The sequence below is a fragment of the Chrysochloris asiatica genome, unplaced genomic scaffold (assembly GCF_000296735.1).
Source record: "Chrysochloris asiatica unplaced genomic scaffold, ChrAsi1.0 scaffold00053, whole genome shotgun sequence".
In the NCBI taxonomy this organism is placed as follows: Eukaryota; Metazoa; Chordata; class Mammalia; order Afrosoricida; family Chrysochloridae; genus Chrysochloris; species Chrysochloris asiatica.
The window spans coordinates 13,653,945-13,672,897 of NW_006408571.1; the positions used below are offsets into that span (position 1 = coordinate 13,653,945).

General features: G+C 40.2%; 1 protein-coding gene across 2 annotated transcripts in view; it reads right to left on the reverse strand.

Moving 5' to 3' along the window:
* The window catches only part of RNF38 (ring finger protein 38), a 78,832-nt gene that overhangs the window by 43,996 nt on the left and 15,883 nt on the right, over window positions 1–18,953 (reverse strand). For both annotated transcript variants that reach the window (XM_006863106.1, XM_006863105.1), the window contains one exon: window positions 3,400–3,593. In XM_006863106.1, coding sequence (XP_006863168.1) covers window positions 3,400–3,506 — 107 coding nt within the window. In that variant the 5' untranslated portion in view covers window positions 3,507–3,593. The remainder of the gene's footprint in view (window positions 1–3,399; window positions 3,594–18,953) is intronic.

The window sequence follows — 18,953 nt, forward strand, 5'->3', positions numbered from 1 at the left end:
CACCATATAAATAAGAAAAAAGAAAAGAACCACATGAGCATATCGATTGATACAGAAAAGGCATTTGACAAAATCCAAAATCCATTCCTGATAAAAACACTCAACAAAATAGGAATTGAAGGGAAATTCCTCAACATAATAAAGAGCATATATACAAAACCAATAGTCTACATTACTCTCAATGGAGAGAAACAGAAAGCCTTCCCTCTGCGAACATGAACCAGACAAGGATGCCCTTTGTCACCACTCCTATTCAATATTGTGCTGGAAGTCTTAACAAGAGCTATACGGCAAGACAGGGAAATTAAAGGGATCCAAATTGGCAAAGCACCCTCGGAAACCCTGTACAGGGTCGCTATGGGTCGGACCCGACTCGATGGCACTTAACAACAACAACAACAAATTGGCAAAGAGGAAGTAAAACTCTCCCTATTTGCAAAGATATGATCCTCTATGTAGAAAACCCCAGAGACTCAGTAAAAAAGCTACTAGACCTCATTGGAAGATTCAGCAAAGTGGCAGGGTATAAGATCAACATATAAAAATCAGTTGGATTCCTCTATACCAAAAACGACAGCGTTGAAAAGGACACTAGGAAAGCAATACCATTCACACAATATCCACCCAAAGGATGAAATATCTAGGAATAAATGTAACCAGAGAAACAAAGGACTTATACAAAGAAACTATAAAATACTACTACAAGAAACCAAAAGAGACTTACAAAAATCGAAGAATGTACCATGCTAGTGGATAGGAACACTTAACATTGTGAAAATGTCAATAATGTCCAAAGCAATTTACACATATACTGCGATCCCAATCCAGATGTGCTGTTCGCAACAGATCATGTCAAGGGCACATAATGTTGTTATGTGTCACTGGTGAGATTAAACTGACCATTTGCTTAGGATGGCATCTGCCAAGATCCTCCACTACAAAGTCTGGATACTTCCCTTTGTTGTTGTTGTTATGTGCCGTGGAGTTGGTTCTGACTCATAGCGACCCTGTATAGGGTTTCCGAGGCTGTAAATCTTTATGGGAGCAGAAACAACCCTCATCTGTCTCCTACGGAATGGCTGGTAGTTTCGAACTGCCGACCTTGAGGGTCACAGCCCAATTCGTAACCACTACGCTGCCAGGGCTTCCCTTTGTAATTACCATATATTTGGGGGAGACACTTGGAAATTACGCAAGCATCCTCCTTCTATTTGAAGTCTTGCCCGCTAATTTTAGCATATCTGGGTGCATCTGCAGCAATCACTACTGTGGTATTTCATCAGTGATTTTCTATTTCCCTCATTTCTTCTGTATTTATTCATTGAAATTCTTCTATAAAGATTAACTCACTTCTCTCTGTGCCAATTTATTTATTTAATCAATTATCTACAAACGGTAAGAACTCAAGGATATCTATTTTCTCTTTTGAGTTATAATCCATGCATTTTATTTTGTTGTTAAAATTATTTCAATTTTGGTTCCTTCTGTTTGGCTTTTCTGCCATTTCAATACATCCTCATCCTTTTTAACATCTGGCACCATAATATGCTCCAGGCTCACACCTTGTTATACATTCTGCTCCAGTCTAGCAATCAAGCAGTTCTCCAAAGAACCCTGGGTTCCTTTTAATGCAGAATGGCACTCAGAAACAAGGATCAGGCTGCTTAGCCTGTTCACTGCTATTGCACCGTGGCTTAAAGGCTCTCTAAACAAGCAGTAAGGAAATGTATCTATGTAGACTAACTCATTATATGTACACACCTACATTTCCTTATCTATACATATTTTAAAAATATTATTTCACTGAAACACATTAAAAATAGAATTAAAAAGTCAAAGCACATTTAAAATGAAAATAACAAGGTTTTCACTTTAGGAAGAAAGAAAGGAAGAGACTGGAACAGGCAGGAGCATAACAGGGATATTGGAAGAGTGACAATGTTCAATATTTACCTGTGTGTTATGTGCATGTGATTGCTTTGTTATTTTAACTGTATATTTGTTTTACATGCTCATATGACTAATAAGGAGCTCTGGTAGCATAGTGGTTACGAATTGGACTGTGAACCTCAAGGTCAGCGTTTGAAACTACCAGCTGCTCCGTGTGAGCAAGATGAGGCGTTCTGCTCCCGTAAAGATTTACAGCCTTGAAAACCCTGTGCAGGGTCGCTATGAGTCGGAACCGACTCCACGGCACATAACAACAACAACATAACTATATGACACATTTTAAAATGAAACAACAGAGAATGGCTACTGCAGAAGTTTAGACTATAAGCTCAAACCAAACAATCTTATTTTCTTCTCTATGCTCATTATAATTAACAATAAAATATTTTAATTGGTTGATATACATTATTTTACTTAAGCATTCCCATTTAATTGGGTAAAAAGGTAAAAGGTAACATAAAAGTCTTAGTGTCTCAACAGAATACAGCTCAAGAAATGGGTTTATCTGTCTCATTTGGAACAAATAATGGTGGTTTTATTTATTCCTTCTTAACTCCAACATGAAAAGGTTATGTCCATAGTCCTCAGACTATGAATATTTCAGATATGCAAACAGTTGTCTCATCCCAAGAAAGTACTCTTTCCCTGGAGTAAGAAGTGTATGACTGAAGCCAATGACTAAAGGCAGGAAGCTCAGAAGTAAAAAATATTCCTTTAAGGAAGGAAAGTCAAGGACCAAGTCCTAAGGAAGAAAGGACTAGATGCTGAACTAAATAGTTAAGAGTTGTGAACTACAGAATGCATTTTCCAGTAATCAGGATTACAAACTAGCTCACAAAAAGTCTTATGTACATGCAATCCCCAGAGTTACAAATGTCCAACTTATAGACAACTCTCCTACTTGTCCTTTAATATTAATTTAAGTTTTGTCCTCTTTGAACCAATGCCATTACAATCACATTCATTTGTTGCACATGCAATTTTTAAATCATTGAAAAGGCTAAATCATGATGGAAAGCATCTGCTCTGATTCACCTACAAGTTTCAACCTAATGACTTAAAAGATGCAGCTAGAACAGATTTCATTTGTAACCCAGGGACTGCCTCTAGTTACAAATCTATGGCAAAGGATTGACTATTGATAAATCACTTTAGCCTCCTCTTTCAATTTCTACAGCTGCCAATTAGGAGCTAAATGAACCTTTGTGATCCAGTGTGAGAGCCTAAATAACTTGCAATGTTATATCTTGCGTATAATTGTACATGCACATGCCAGTGGGGCTTCAAAAAGTTCACAGAAAAATGGAGTTAAAAGATAATGGAATTTTCCGACATGCTTTCTGAAGCCCCCTTGTATATGTTGATGTGTATATAAACTAACTATAGAAAAATGCATTCTGATGCTACCAAGCTATCATTTTAAGAAAATTTTAAGTTGTAACAACTAACCTTCTTCTGTTGCGTGCAGGTGTGTTGCATCGTTCCCCTGAGAAGTGATGTTGGCTTGGTCGAACTGAAGGGGGCTGCCTATTTGATGTCATCTCCCATGGTCGCATTGGTGGTGAGGGAGTTGGTGATGCTGATGTATAATCAAAGACTGAATGAGAGAGGCGCTGTCTCTTGGGACTTGGACTATCTTCACTCTGCCAATGCAACAAAATCAAGAAACTGAGTAAGTTTTTCAGACTACTGCATATGCATAGGTGTTTAATTTACTCTAAAATGTAAAAGAGAAAAAAAAAGTGTATGTAACCAGCTCAAATTAAACACCTTTAAAAAATATATATGTTGAAATGGGGGATGCATAGTAAATAATATCAAATGAAAACTGAAATCTTTTCAAAAATTATCAAAAAAATTAATGTAACAAATATTGGGTATAGCAACGTACAATAAGCAGTTTTAATACTCCAAACCACTTGAGAAATTTCACTACACTCACCCATCATCAGTTAAATTACTCAGTTAAACAGTAATTCTCAGGTAAGAATCCAGCTGAGGTGGTTTTATTTAAGTATGACTTCAGTATAATTTTAAATTACACTCAACTACATCCTACTGCTGTATTTTTGTAGCTTGCTGTTGGTAAATGCCGCTGAGTCAGTTCTGACCCACAGCGATCCTGTATAGGGTTTCCAAGGAGCGAACGGTAAGCTTGAACCACTGACCTTGCAGTCCAGCACGTTAAACTGCAGTGCCACAACCATCACTCCATTTCTGTTGCTTAGGTCAATATATTTTCTTTAATGAGAGTTATCTGGATAAAACAACACTTACATAAAATAGATAAACTGCCTTCAAGTAGATTCAGATTCATAGTGACCGTAACAGGACAGAGTAGAATTGTTTCAAGGTTGTAAAAATTGTTACAGAAGCAAACTACCTCATCTTTCTCTCATGGAGTGGGGCTGGTGGGTTCAAACCAATGACCTCTGGGTTAGCAGCCAAATGCTTTACTCATTGCACAACCAATGCACCTTAAAACAAAGGAGTATTCAACCCACCTAGATCATCACAGATCATTAACTAGAATGTTAATGGAAACCCTTCCTAAAAAAGATGTGGCATTTCAGGTAGAACCCAGGAACGGCAGACAACTGTATCGGTTGTCTTGAGGCATACATAGGTTTTCAAGGGTCATACTAGCTATAAAACTGCAATGGATTGCTTGTTGTTGGTGGTTATGTGCCATGGAGTTGGTTCTAACTCACAATGACCCTGTATAGGGTTTCCGAGGAACAGAAAGTGTCATCTTTCTCCTGTGGAACCGCGCTGATAGTTTCAAACTGCTGACCTTGAGATTAGCCGCCCAATTTGTAACCACTACACTACCAGAGCTCCTTAATGGATTGCTTAGTTGCATTATTAACTCTCCAGGATTACGCACCCAACTCAATTTTCCAATCAAGTCTTAACAAAACTAGCAAATTACCTGAAAAGCTGTTGAGGGCTAGGTGTTTTCTAACAGAACCTCTTCTGTCTCCAATCTCCTTCTCCATATTCTAACTTTTGGGCATTGTTGTTGTTGTTATGTGTCATGGAGTTGGATTCAACTCATAGTGACCATGTAGAGTTTCCGAGGCTGTAAATCATTACGGGAGCAGAAAGGCTCATCTTTCTCCCATGGAACAGCAGGTAGTTTCTAACTGCTGACCGTGAGATTAGCAGCCGATTCATAACCACTACGCTACCAGAGTTCTTTTAAGGAGCATGGTGGCACTGTAGGATAAGCACTGAACAGTGAACCACAAGGTCAGTGGTTCCAGTCACCAGCTGCTCTTTGGGACAAAGAATAGGCTTCTGCTCCCAAAGATTTACAATGCTATACAGGGTCACCATGTGAGTTGGAACCAGTTCGACGGCACTTAACAAAATCACCTTTGATTGCAAAATAATTGGTACCTGTTGGTGGGCTTGAACCACCAGTCAGCAGTTAGCAACTGAATGCTTAATCTACTGTGCTGCCAGGGTATTAAAAATTAGTTGTTGTTGTTAGGTGCCATCGAGTCGGTACTGACTCACAGCGACCTTACACACAGCAGAACAAAACACGCCCAATCCTGGGCCAACCTCACTACTGTTACCACGCTTGAGTCCATCGATGCTGCCACTTGGCCAATCCATCTTGTTGGGGGTCTTCCTCTTTTCCTCTGACCCTCCACCTTACCAAACATGCTAGCCTTCTCCAGCAACTGGTCCCTCCTGACAATATGTCCGAAGTATGAGAGACGAAGTTTGGCCATCTTGGCCTCCAAGGAGCACGCTGGCTGCACTTCTTCCAAAATGGATCTATTGGTTCTTTTGGCAGCCCGTGGCACTTTCAATATCTTCCTCCAACACCATAACTGAAAAGCATCAATTCTTCTATGGTCTTCCTTATTCACTGTCCAGCTTTCGCATGCATGTGAGGTTATTGAAAATACCATAGCTTGGCTCAGGCGCACCTTCTGAGCTTGGCTCAGTTCTCAAGCTGACATCTTTGCTCTTCAACACTTTAAAAAGGTCTTGTGCAGCAGATTTGCCTAATGCAATAAGTCATCTGATTTCTTGACGGCTGCTTCCATGAGTGTTGATAGTTGACCCAAGAAAAATGAAAATTGATTAACTATATTCAATGTTTCTGGGATTGGGTATTAATGACAGTGTCTGGAGTTCAGTTAAATATAAATGTACCAATGTTGATTTGAATTTTGACAAATATATCACAGTTATAGGTTAACATTAGGGAAAACTGAGTAAAGAAGACAGATACTCTGGTAACATCAACTTTTGTGTTACTGTAAGATTACTCCAAAGTAAAATAGAATAAAATTGGGAGGTGGAGGAGAGAGAAAGAAAAGTAGATGACCAGTCATATATTGCTCTAATTATCTATTAATAGTTACACATTCATCCCACACACTGAACTTTTTGACCTATTTAATTCATTAGACTGTAATTTGTTAAATTTGGCAAATTACAAATAAATTTTAGTGTGGTTTACTATAACAATTTTCAAAACAAATCCACATATGGAACTCAGAATTGTATGGACAGCAATCCAGGCTAATAAATTAGAAGTTTTTAAGACAATGTACTCTGAATCCCCCATCCCCAAAGTTCTCGTGTCTTCAATGTTCCTAAGTTAGCAGCTGTGTGCAAGTTCCATAAATGGAGCACAGTGGCTCTGTGAGATAAGCAGTGGACTGCAAACAGCAAAGTCAGTGGTTTGAGTCTACTAGCTGCTCCACAGGAGAAATATGAGGCTTCTTGCTCCTGCAATGATTGCTTGCAGCCTTCAAAACCATATTCAGGGTCGCTCTGTGTCACAACCGATTAAATGGCACTAAGAAAACAACAGCAACAACTGTGTGCAACTCTACAATTAAGTGGGGTATATACACAGGTCTGAAAAGCAAGGCAAATACAATGGTGCTTCAACAAGTTCATAGGAAAATTGAAAAGATAAAGGCATTTTTTTCCATGAATTTTTGGAACTCCCCTATGTGTTCTAAATGGTGTGGTAATTCTCAGTAAATTTTGTAAAAAATTTTGTAACATCTTTATTATAAACTTTTGTTATTGTCCAGCTAACACATTAATTAGTAATCGTGGTGTGGCACTTTAGTATAAGCACTTGACCATAAGGTCTGTTTGAACCTCAAGGTCAACAGTTCAAACTCACCAGCAGCTCCTCAGAAACCATACACAGGGTCACTATGAGTCAGAACTGACTCAACAGCACTTAACAATAACACCACTCTAATTAACTGGCCTGCTTCATAAATGCCATGTGTCAATCTATTCTGTAGCCACTAGTTAACCCACCCAAGTAGCAAAATAGTCTATAAAATGTCCTTGTGTTCATCATAACTTTGATTTAGCTATAAACAATCATGCCGTGATGGTTCTCCCAAACATGGTAGAAAAACTGAGTGTGCAGTTTTGAACTTAGGTTGTAGAAAAGATTGTTACAAACATTAAAAACATCTAAAACTTGTATCTTCCTTCACAGTGGCAAATTACAATTCTACTACTATACGAAAGTACAACTGTAAAAAGCTGAAGTAAAAATACACAATTTCACATATAGTGCTTGGAAAGTTTGGAAATTTTACTTTTATAATCTATTATTTACGAACTATGTACAAAGTATGTTGTTAAGTGCTGTTGAGTCGATTCCGACCCATAGCGACCCTGTACAGGGTTTCTGAGGCTGTAAATCTTTACGGGAGCAGAAAGCCCCGTTGTTCTCCCATGGAAGAGCTGGTAGTTTCAAACTACTGACCTTAAGGTTTGCAGCCCAATTCGTAACCACTACGCTACCAGAGCTCTTTACCTACAAAGTATACTTTATGGTTTTTCTCTCTATTGTCATTTATAAGTTGCTGTTAAGTGCCTGCTCTGACACACAGCCTACTCTATCTATACAGGGTTTCCAAGAAGTCCAGGTGTGGCTCTGTGGGTTAATGTGCTGGACTGCAAAGTTGTGTGAACCACAGGTCAGTGGTTCAAGTTCACCAGCTGCTCCCTGGAAACCCTATACAAGATCGCTATGGGTTGGAAGCGACTCAACGGCACTTAACAACAACAACAAAACAACAATATTTCTGAGGCACTGAATCTTCGTGGGAACAGAAAGCCTCAACATTGTTATTGTTGTTAAGGGCTGTCAAGTTGGTTCTGACTCACAGGGACCCTGCATAGCAGGTGTGGTCAATGTCCAGCCCACCATCCATATTAAGGCCCACGAAATCATTTAGTCTGGCCCTGCTAAGGCAGATGCAGTTCCAACCATCCAAATACAGCAGGCTCATTTATTATTATTATTATCATTATTAAATAAATGTTTTATTGTGAATTGTATGATAGTCTACATGGGAGAACATCAGCTCCACATTCATTCTAACATCTATTGTCTCACTGACATAGCTACCATCCCGTCCATGCATCCTCACCCAACCAAAGTGTGTACCCTGCAAGCCTGCACACGCTCCCCCGCCCCCCCGCCCTCCCAGTCCTCAGTCCCTCTCTCCCTCTCTGGATCCCAAGTCCCCAGCCACTCCATCTCTTGACATCGTCTTCTCTGCCTCCATCTCAGGCCTCACTGCCCCCCTGGGCACGATCCCGCTCTCCGCTCCTCTCCATTGATGGTCCCAGGATCCTCCGCTCCTAGACTGAAAAATCAATCACTCCCCTCCCTGCTACAAAATGTCCACCCTTAGATTTCCAACCCTCACAATCAGTCCCGATAACAATTATTCACTATTGCATCACAAGAGACCCATCTGTATTTCATTTCATCAGCCCTTCCTGGACAGGCTGGATTCATTCACTGGAGACTCTACCCTCCTCCACGTCCTTTGTATCTAGGTTCCCTCTTGAAAGCCTGCAAGCCAGTCACTTCTCACCTCTGTATCCCTCCCCCCATTTTGGGTAGCCAATATCCAAGTTGCCCATCCCTGTCTACCCCCCTTCCTTGCGTGGAGGGGGTGGGAATAGTTCTTACAGCAGGGATTTGTTTCCTCTCTTGAGCTACTGTGTTCATAGGTGTAGGTCATGTTCATTGAATTGTATCAGATGACGCTCTTTGCCTCTTCTTTCTTCTTCAGGCCGAGCTCTGTTTATCCCGTCACTGAAGCCAGTTCAAGTGGGCATCATCTGCAAGTGTGCGTGTTCCTGCGCCTGTCTGCCCTCTTTTTATTGGCTGGCCGCCCCACTCTCCATTCTAGTCCTCTGTGGCTGTGTCACTGACTCTGACCCCATGAGTCCCCAGGTCCTGCCCCGCTGCTGGCCAACCAGGTCTCCACCCGGGCTCACAGTAGTCTGCCAAACGATGTAGGGTCCAGCTCGCCACCTCACCGATGTTCCTTGGTCACTTCCCCTTCTGGGTGATGTGCGTGGTTGCCGCCAATCAAAGCATGTATTTCCCTTGCGTCTTAGTCTTGGAAGAGAATTTTCATTTAGAGGACCCGACCACTTGCCCTGATGTCTCCTGGGCAAGCAACCTAGCAGGCTCATTTTTAAGTTCAGAATTTTGCATGGCCTGCGATTGACGTCATAAATACCGATATGGGTCCTTGGCAGAAAAAAGGTTTCCAAGGAGTAGCTGGTGAGCTCGATCTGCCAACCTTGAGATTCAAACGACCTTGTGGTCCAGTGCATCATCATTATCCCATTATCATCATAAGTGTTGTTGTTGCTAAAGTGCTGTTGATTCAGTTCCAACTCATAGTGATCCTGTATAGAGTTTTCAAGGTGTTGCTGGTGAGCTTGAACTGCCACCCTTGTGGTTCAAAACAACCTTGCAGTCTAGAGCATTAACCCACAGCACCACACCAGAACTCCATCATCGTAAGTACCATGGTATCAATATTTTCACTCTACTAGCTAAGAACGCAACATCAACACATTTGGAAGTATGTTTATAAAAAAAAAAAAAAAAAAAAAATCCAAAGCTATCTTACTGATGATTTCAATGAATTCCTGTTTATAAGATGAAGTCACAATATGAAGTCCCATTATAATAAGATAGGTACCTATCCCTTTTAGGTGTCTATTCTCCAAGTAAACACGTTTGGAATTGCTGCTTACAGAACACTAAGAAAACAATGCTGAAACCCAATGATTACAGTAGCTCACTTTTAAAGAGTGCTTTCTGTGGTGGGTGAGGCACTAGACATACACTTACTTACATAATTCTCACAACTATATGAAATGAAAAGTGGTTTTAAAGAGGTTAAAATGGTCCAGAGTCATACAACTAATAAACTGTAGCATGTAGATTAGGAAAAAAGCACGAGTCCCGAGGCCTTAATCACTTGGCCACATGACCTCCACTGAGAATGGAAACCATGGGTGCATTTTACTCCACCTGAGTTCCCCAGGTAATGGAATGCAGAAAGAACTGTGCAAATACAAACTGATGGGACGGTATTGATGGTTCCATGGTAAAATTTTCACTTCCCATGCAGCAAAAGTAACCCAGGTTTAACTCCTGACCAATGCGCCTCATCTATAGTCAGTGATGGCTTGTGTGCTGCTATGATGCTGTAAACCTATTTATTGGTTTCACTGGAGCTTTCAGACTAAGACAGATTAGGAAGAGTGGCTTGATGGTACAACACCAGAATCAGTCAATGAAAACCTTATTGATATAGTATTGAAGAATTAATAAATGGTGAGACATGGTAAAGAAACTGGAATTTTTGAAGGAGGCAGGGGTGTTAAGAGTGAAAGATAAAAAGATTGGAAGTTCTATTGTTATTTACTGTGAATAAGGGTAAACTGGCAGATGCTACCTGCACTTGAGTTCACAACCCAGGTCATGCTCAAAAAGAGAGTAAAACTTGGATTTAAGAAAACAGACAAGAAGCCAGCGGTTTTGAGGAAAATTTCCGTAATAAAGTGATTTTTAAACTATATAATCGATTAGAGTAGCCATCTAAGATACAACTACTGATTTATACTTGTCTGGGGCAAAAGAGAAACCAGAAGAACTAGATGGTGCCCAGCGATCACTACCAAATATCCTTAGCAAAGTCACAATTTATAGTCACGGATAGAATGAAAGAAAATTGTAAAACAAAATACAAATGCTTTTTTAAAGGCCAGCCATATTACTGGACCTGTAGAGACTAGATGAGCCACCAAGCCTAGCACCCTGAAGTAACTCTTTACTCCTTGAACTGAAACTACTCCCAAAGATCACCTTTCAGCTAAATAACAAACTCATTAGCTCCTCCTCGGAAACCCTATACAGGGTCGCTATGAGTCAGAACTGACTAGATGGTGCTTAACAACAACATGAGACCAAAGGTGCCTTGGTGGCACTGTGGAATAGGCATTGGGCTGCTAACCAAATTAGGTGATGGTTCAAAACCACTAGTCACTTCACAGGAGAAAGGTGAGGCTGTAAAGATTCACAATCTTGTCGCTGTAAGTCAGAAGTGACTGGATGGCAGTGGGTTATGAGACCAAATGGTCAACCCTTATCCTAAAGTAAAGACTGGGGGGATGGGGGTGGAGGGCTGGGGAGTGGGCAGAGAAGCTAAATTAATGGACATGGAGCAACCAGAACAGAAATAATGAGACTGCTGACACAATGTCACTGAACAGTATGTATAGAAATTGTTTAATGGAAAATTTGCTGTGTAAACATTCATCAAAAACATGAAATATTTAAAGAAAGAAAAATGACTGATTGTAAACTTGGAAGTTCTTAATAAAATTTAAGCACATGGCTCTTTGGCTTGAGAAATAGGAAGGCTGAATCCAGGAAAAACAAATCCATTTGACCTGTCATCTAAAGCACTCTTTGAATGGGACTGGGACAGTAGTTACATTTCCTTCTCCATGGGTTAATCATGCTACTTAGGTTCTGTACCAATATACAGATATTCTTAATATTTAGGTGGAAAGGTCTGGCAATCTACTTCTGAAAAAACACACCCATTTTACTGAATTGAAAATACTCTGCAGTAGGAGCCCTGCAACCTTGTGTTTCACTTCATGTTCGTGCAAGATTAAGAAACATTGTCTTTGTAAGGGGAGTATCCCTCCAGAAACAGCTTTGCATTTACTTTTGTCAGAAACTCTAGTGAGACCATAGATCTGGACCAGTTTTTGTATTAGTTTCTAAGCGAAATGATTTATAGTAATGAAAATTTGAACATCACACTTGGTGTAACATACTAACCTGTGGTTTTATGTTCCACTCTCAGTCCAGAAGCAATTATCTCCTTACTGAATCTGCGCCAATGGACTTCCTTTTTATTGAAGTGTAGCACTTTGAAATTTTTGGGTTTATGCTGGGGTCTGCTGTAAGGGTTTATCCCTTGGGAGCCTCCTAGAAACAAATCTGCTCTGGTTCTCAGTTTTCACTTTTATTCTTATTCCACTTTCACATTTAGTCCACGATTTAGTCAAAACAGAAGTCTTAACTGTTACTTCACTTCATCAAAATTTATAATGCTTATGTTTTCTAGTGTTCTTCTACGCCTTGTTCTAGGTAAAGTCTAGTAATGGAAAACAAAAACAAAATCAAAACCTGCTACCACTGAGTTAGTTTCAACTCATGGCAACCCCATGTGTGTCACAGTAAAACTGTGTCTACAGTGTTTCAAGTGGCTGATTTTTAATAAGTAGATAACCACGCCTTTCTTCTGAGGTGCCTCTGGGTAAAGTAGAACCCCCAACTTTCTGGTTAGCAGACAAGTGCATTAACTGTTTATGTGACCCGGGTGCGAGATGTCTAAAGAGGCATCCTACATACTAAACTCTCTTACACAAACACTCAAATTTACTCTATCTCCTTGAAACTTCGCTTCACTAGATTCCAGGAATACAGCCTTCTTTTGGTTTTCTTTATATCTCTGGCTGATCCTTCTCGGTTCTCTTAGACAGTGTTAACACCTTAAGGGATCTTCTATAGACTATTTTCTGAACTGACTTACCAGGTATCTTTTCCAATCTCATGGCTTTAACTACCAACTCTATAGAGACAACTGCCAAATTCCTCTTTCCAGCCCAGAACACTCTGCTGAACACAAGACTCAAATCTAATTCCTTATCTGATGTCATGCTCAAACCTCAAGTGGACCAAATTTCCACCTCACTAGACTTACAACCTATCAACAAATCTCATCACCTCAACCTTGAAGTAGCTCAAGATAACCCAAATCTGACCATGTAAGAAACTAAACACTCCACCATAAAGCAACTTTCTAGTAAAGAATAACCACTAAGACAGATCCTTTTATCTTGTATTGCTTTTTAACTCTAAATTTAACAGGAACCATGAATCTATGCATAAAATAAAAAATGTGAAGCATAAATAGTGAAAGCAGAAAAGGTATTCAGAGCCTGAAACCAAGGGATACCTTTGGTTTCATATGGAACAGCTATTCTGTAAAGAGCTAAAACTCAGAGGCTAGGAATAAAATGTAGAGTTGCAGACACAGAAAAAAATGGCCCAAAAAAGTTTAAACAGTGAAGAGCCCTAAGGAATTTAGAGTAGTTGATTCTGTCTGTGGTGTGCTGTGGAGTCAGTTCCGACTCACAGTGACCCTGCATAGTGTTTCCAAGGCTGTAAATCTTTACGGGAGCAGAAAGCCTCATCTTTCTCCCGTGGAACTGCCAGTAGTTTCCAACTGCTGACTATGAGGTTAGCAGCCCGACTCGTAACCACTTTGCTAGTAGTTGATTATAACTGTACAAATGAAATGGGAGGATGACAACCAGGAGAGTGTAGTATGGTGGTTACAAATGGAAGGACGTTTTAAGAGTTCAACTGAGCAAGCATGTAAGGTGAGGACTGAAAATTCTCCTGTATTAACCAACCTGGAAGTCACTGACAAAGAACTACTGATTTATTTTTAATGACTTGTTATCTATTATGGAACATCTCCATTTGTAACTATTAAATATTTTTTCCTGTTTTCACATTGATAATCTTCCTATGAAATTAGGAATAACTGTAAAATTCTTAAAAAAAAAAAAAAAAAAAAGCCAATACTTTGACAGTCATTTTATTAAGTCTATAACTCAGCGGAAGAATAGATATTTTACAGTAACAGACTTCTCTTTCAGAAAGCAAGTTTACGAGGGCCTTCAAAAAGTTTGTTGAGATAACTTAGACGTTGGCTACCTAAAACGAGAGGGTGATGAAGGCACCAAGTGACCGGCTTACAAGTTTTCAACAGGGAGTTTAGTTTAAGAGTATGTGGGGGAAGACAGAGTTCCCACTGAATAGTTTTCATCTTGTCTAGATGGGTCTAGTGAAAAGAGATAGGGATAAGATTCTTACCATTCAATAGTGAGAAACTGTTATCATGACTAACTGCAACTGTCACAACTATAAAGGTAGAAGTTTTGTAACAAAAACTGGGTAGTAGTGAATCTTACACTCCAGAAACAAAGGACCCTAGGAACATCAAGGGAGAAGAGCACAAGCAGAATGCGTACCCTATCCAGAGAAGCAGTGACACCAGAGATGGAGGCAGAGATGAGGACATGGAGAGAGGGAACAGCTAAGGACTGTAAGACTCATGGAAAGAGACGGACTGAGTGCTGGTGGCCAGGAGGCAGGCTTGTAGAATGTGCCATTTGGTTGCTTAAATTATATATTCCTGAGTGTTTTTGTGTACATCTTCCCACCCCCCATCCCCCCAAAAATAAAAGAAAAACAGAGGGATTGGAAGCAAATACTGTTGAATGATGATGCACGGAGTAAATTGTAATTGCAATGAAACAATAGTGTAAAGCCGATATTCTCCCATGTAAACTATCACTCAGTTCACAATTAAAAAAAAAAAGTTTGTAAAGAAATTCCATTAGCTTTTAATTTCATTTCTCCATTAATTTTTTAAGTGTTTTATTGTGAATTATATGATAGTTTCCATGGGAGAACATTAGTTTTACATTCATTCTATCATACATTGTATCATTGCCATGGTTACAATCCCCTCCATGCATCATCAACCAACCAAAGGGTATACCCTGCAAGCCTGCCCCCTACACTATCTCCACCCCGTCTTCAGCACACATCCATTAATTTTTGAAACCCCCTCATATTTCTTGATGCATATAAAGCTTATAATCAGCCCAAATAAATTTGGTAATTTATAAAATAAAGTTATCAGATAGCTTAACCCACACAACCCCTGAAGGGTTATACCAGATGAAATTCAAGCTCCGGTGCTTGTCCTATAGCGCCACACTAGGACTCCTGGTACTTATCTAATGAGCATATAGTAAAATGTACCATTCTAGTGGACTGGTTGGAGTGCTGGTGGGGCGCTGTAGAATAAGCACTGGACTGATAACCACAATGGCGATGGTTCAAATTCACAGCTGCTATGAATTGGAACTGACTAAAGGACTCTGAGTAGGAGCTCTGGTAGCGTAGTGGTTACGAATCGGGCTGCGAACCTTAAGGTCAGCGGTTCGAAACTACCAGCCGCTCCGCGGGAGAAAGATGAGGCTTTCTACTCCCGTAAAGATTTACACCCTCGGAAACCCTGTACAGGGTCGCTATGGGTCGGACCCGACTCGATGGCACTTACAACAACAACAACAAAGGACTCTGAACAACAGTGTATCAACAAATACAAACAGATATGGAACTACCACCACAATGCTTATTGTGAATTGAGTGAAGGATCATCAGTTTTGCATTTAACAAATCATACAAGTTTAGTTTTACCTCAGTGATTGCAATCCCTTCATTGTAACATCATATCCTACTCTGTCCTGTGTTTCTTACTTACATTCCTCCATTTTTCCTAATCCTTTGGAATTTTGCCCTTAGGTAAATGCTTTCTGATCTTGATTGGCTGACCATTCTATGGTGTGCATACCTCACTCGTGTTGTCACCCTCCAATATACCTATCTATTGCTTGGCTGATAATTGACTCACAGGGTGAGTTCAGTTCTAACCAGAAAGCTGACCAAGGGTCAGTCTTGGAGTTCTACCAGACTCTTGACTATTATTAAAGTGGTCTTTTTTTTTTTTTTTTTCCCCCTTGCACTCTATCCAGGACCTTCTAATGTGATCCTTTCCAAAGCAGTTGGTGATGGCAGCTAGACACCATCCATTTTTCTGGTCTCTGTCTTGTTTCTTAGTGCGAGCTGAAGTTGTCTCTTGTCTCTAAGAGGTTGTGGTGACGTATTTGAATTCAAATCCACCAGGCCATCCTGAGAAACCCTATACAGGATCACTGAGTCAGAACCAACTAGACAGCACACAACAACAACAATTAGATCATAATTTGCCACTAGTATTTTAAATACCAATAGGGAGTCCTGGTGTGGCGCTGTAGGGTGAGAAGTAGATTGCAAAGTCGATCTGACCACAAGGTAGTGGTTCAAACCCACCAGCTGCTCCTCAGAAACCGTATACAGACAGGGTTGCTATAAGTTGGAACCAAACTGAAGGCACTTAATAACAACAGGGTCACCCATAATGGACAGATTTCAGCAGAGTTTTCAGACTCAGAAAGAGAAGCAGACCACTTCTGAAAGGTTAGTCACTGAAAACCATATGAATATGGATATAGTGCCTGAAGATAAGCCTCTCTGATTGGAAGGCACACTACAAATACAACAGAAGAATTGCCTCCACAAAATAGGTGTGTGTGTGTGTGGGGTGGGGGTGGAGCTTGATGGCAGCTAGGGTGGAAGTGCAGTGAAGGTCGCCATCAGCAACAACACAGAATACCAGGCATAGCAGATCCTGGGCAGAGCTCCAAAACTCGAAACCACAGAGATAGGAATATTTTAAAGGTTTGAAGGCTTATAGCTTGTGGAGTTTGGAGCTGAAGTTAAAAATCGCATACTTTTGATTGTGAGGGTTGGAAATGTAAAGGTAGACATTTTATAGCAAGGAAGGGAGGGAATAACTTTCCAGTCTAGGAGCGGAGGTCCCTAGGACCATCAACGGAGAAGAGCCAAGAGCGGGACCCTACCCAGAGAAGCAGCGATGCCTGAGATGTAGGCAGAGACGATGACGTGGAGCGATGGAGCAGCTGGGGACTTTAGATCCAGAGAGGGAGAACAACTGTGAAGACTTGTGTGTGTGTGTGTGTGTGTGGGCGGTGGGGGGGGTGTAGTGTAAGGGGAAGGCTTGCAGGGTATACCCTTTGGTTGGTTGATGATGCATGGCGGGGATTGGTACCATGGCAATGAAACGATATACGACAGAATGAATGTAAAACTAATGTACTCCCATGTAAACTATCATATAATTCACAATAAAACATTAAAAAAAAATAGGTGGTGGGCCCTGGAGTCGGTTCCAACTCATAGAAACCCTGTGTAGGGTTTTTGAGGCTATAAATCTTCATGGGAGCTGAAAGCCTCATCTTTCTTTTGTGGAACAGCTGGTGGTTTCAAACTTCTGACCTTGTGGTTAGCAGCCCGACTGGTAACCACTACACCATAATGACATGAATGGAACAATGGTTTTGGGACCTTCATTTGCTAATGGGGCAAAACTCATATTGAAAAGAAACTGATGCAAACATCCGATAATATCTGGAAAATGGAATGTATGAAGTACGAATCTAGGAAAATTAGAAGTTACCAAAAATGAAATGGATTGCATTAAAAAAAAAAAAAAAAAAATCAATCTTCCAGGCATTAGTGAGCTAAAATGTACTCTTACTGGCCATTCGGAAGGAGCTCTGATAGCGTAGTGGTTACGAATCGGGATGCCAACCTCAAGATCAGCAGTTTGAAACTACCAGCGGTTCTGCGGGAGAAAGATGAGACATTCTGCTCCCGTAAAGATTCACAGCCTCGGAAACCCTGTGCAGGGTCACTATGAGTCAGAATCGACTCCACGGTACTTAACAACAACAACAGACTATTCGGAATCAGACACTTTTATGGATTACTATGCCATAAAAGACAAATTCAAGAGGAATGGCATCACATTCATCATCATAAAGACCATTTCAAGATTTATCCTGAAGTACAACGCCTGTGAAAGGATAATATCCATATGCCTAAAGGAAGACCAAATGAATACCACCGTTATTCAAATCTACACATAAAACCAGTGATGACGAAATTGAAGAATTCTACCAATTTCTTCCATCTAAAATTGTTCAAACATGTAATCAAGATGCACTGACAATTACCGGCTACTGGAATGTGAAAACTTGGGGGTAGGGGAGGAAAAATCAGTAAAGTAGTTGGAAGATATGGCATGGTAAAAGAAATAATGCAAGAGGTCACATGACAGAATTTTACAAAACTAATACTAATTCATTGCAAATGCCTTTTTTCAAATACATATACACATGGATCTCACAGAAAGAATGAATACACAATAATTCAAGTGATTACATCTATAGGAATGACAGTGGAAAAGCTCCATTATCATCAGTCAAAACAAGGTCAGAACAGACAGTGGGACAGACCCACCAGTTGCTCATATGAAATTTCAGGCTGAAGTTTAAGAAAATCAAAACAAGTTTATGAGAGCCAAAATAAGACCTTTGAATATGCCCTACCTGCATTCAGAGACCATCTCAAGAACAGATTTGATGTGTTAGGCACTAATGACCAAAGACTAGAAGAGTTATGAGATGACATCAAGAACATCATACAGGAAGAAAGCAAAAGGTCATTTAAAAGACAGGAAAGAAAAGACCAAAATGGATGTCAAAAGAGATTCCGAAACATGCTAGAGAAGCTAAACAGAATGGAAAAAACAAGGAAGTAAAAGAGGTGAAAAGAAAATTTCAGAATACAGCTAGAAAAGACAAAGTCAAGTATTATCATGAAATCTGTAAAGACCTGGAGTTAGAAAACCAAAAGGGACGAACACGCTCAGCATTTCTAAAGCTGAAAGAAACTGAAGAAAAATTCAAGCTCCAACTTGTAATACTGAAGGATTCTATTGGCAAAATTCTGAAACCATCAAAGGAAGACAGAAAGAATACAGACTCACACTACCAAAAAGAATTGGTCTACTACGGGAACAAACAGATCGCTCCCCTAGGAGACATTGGGGCAG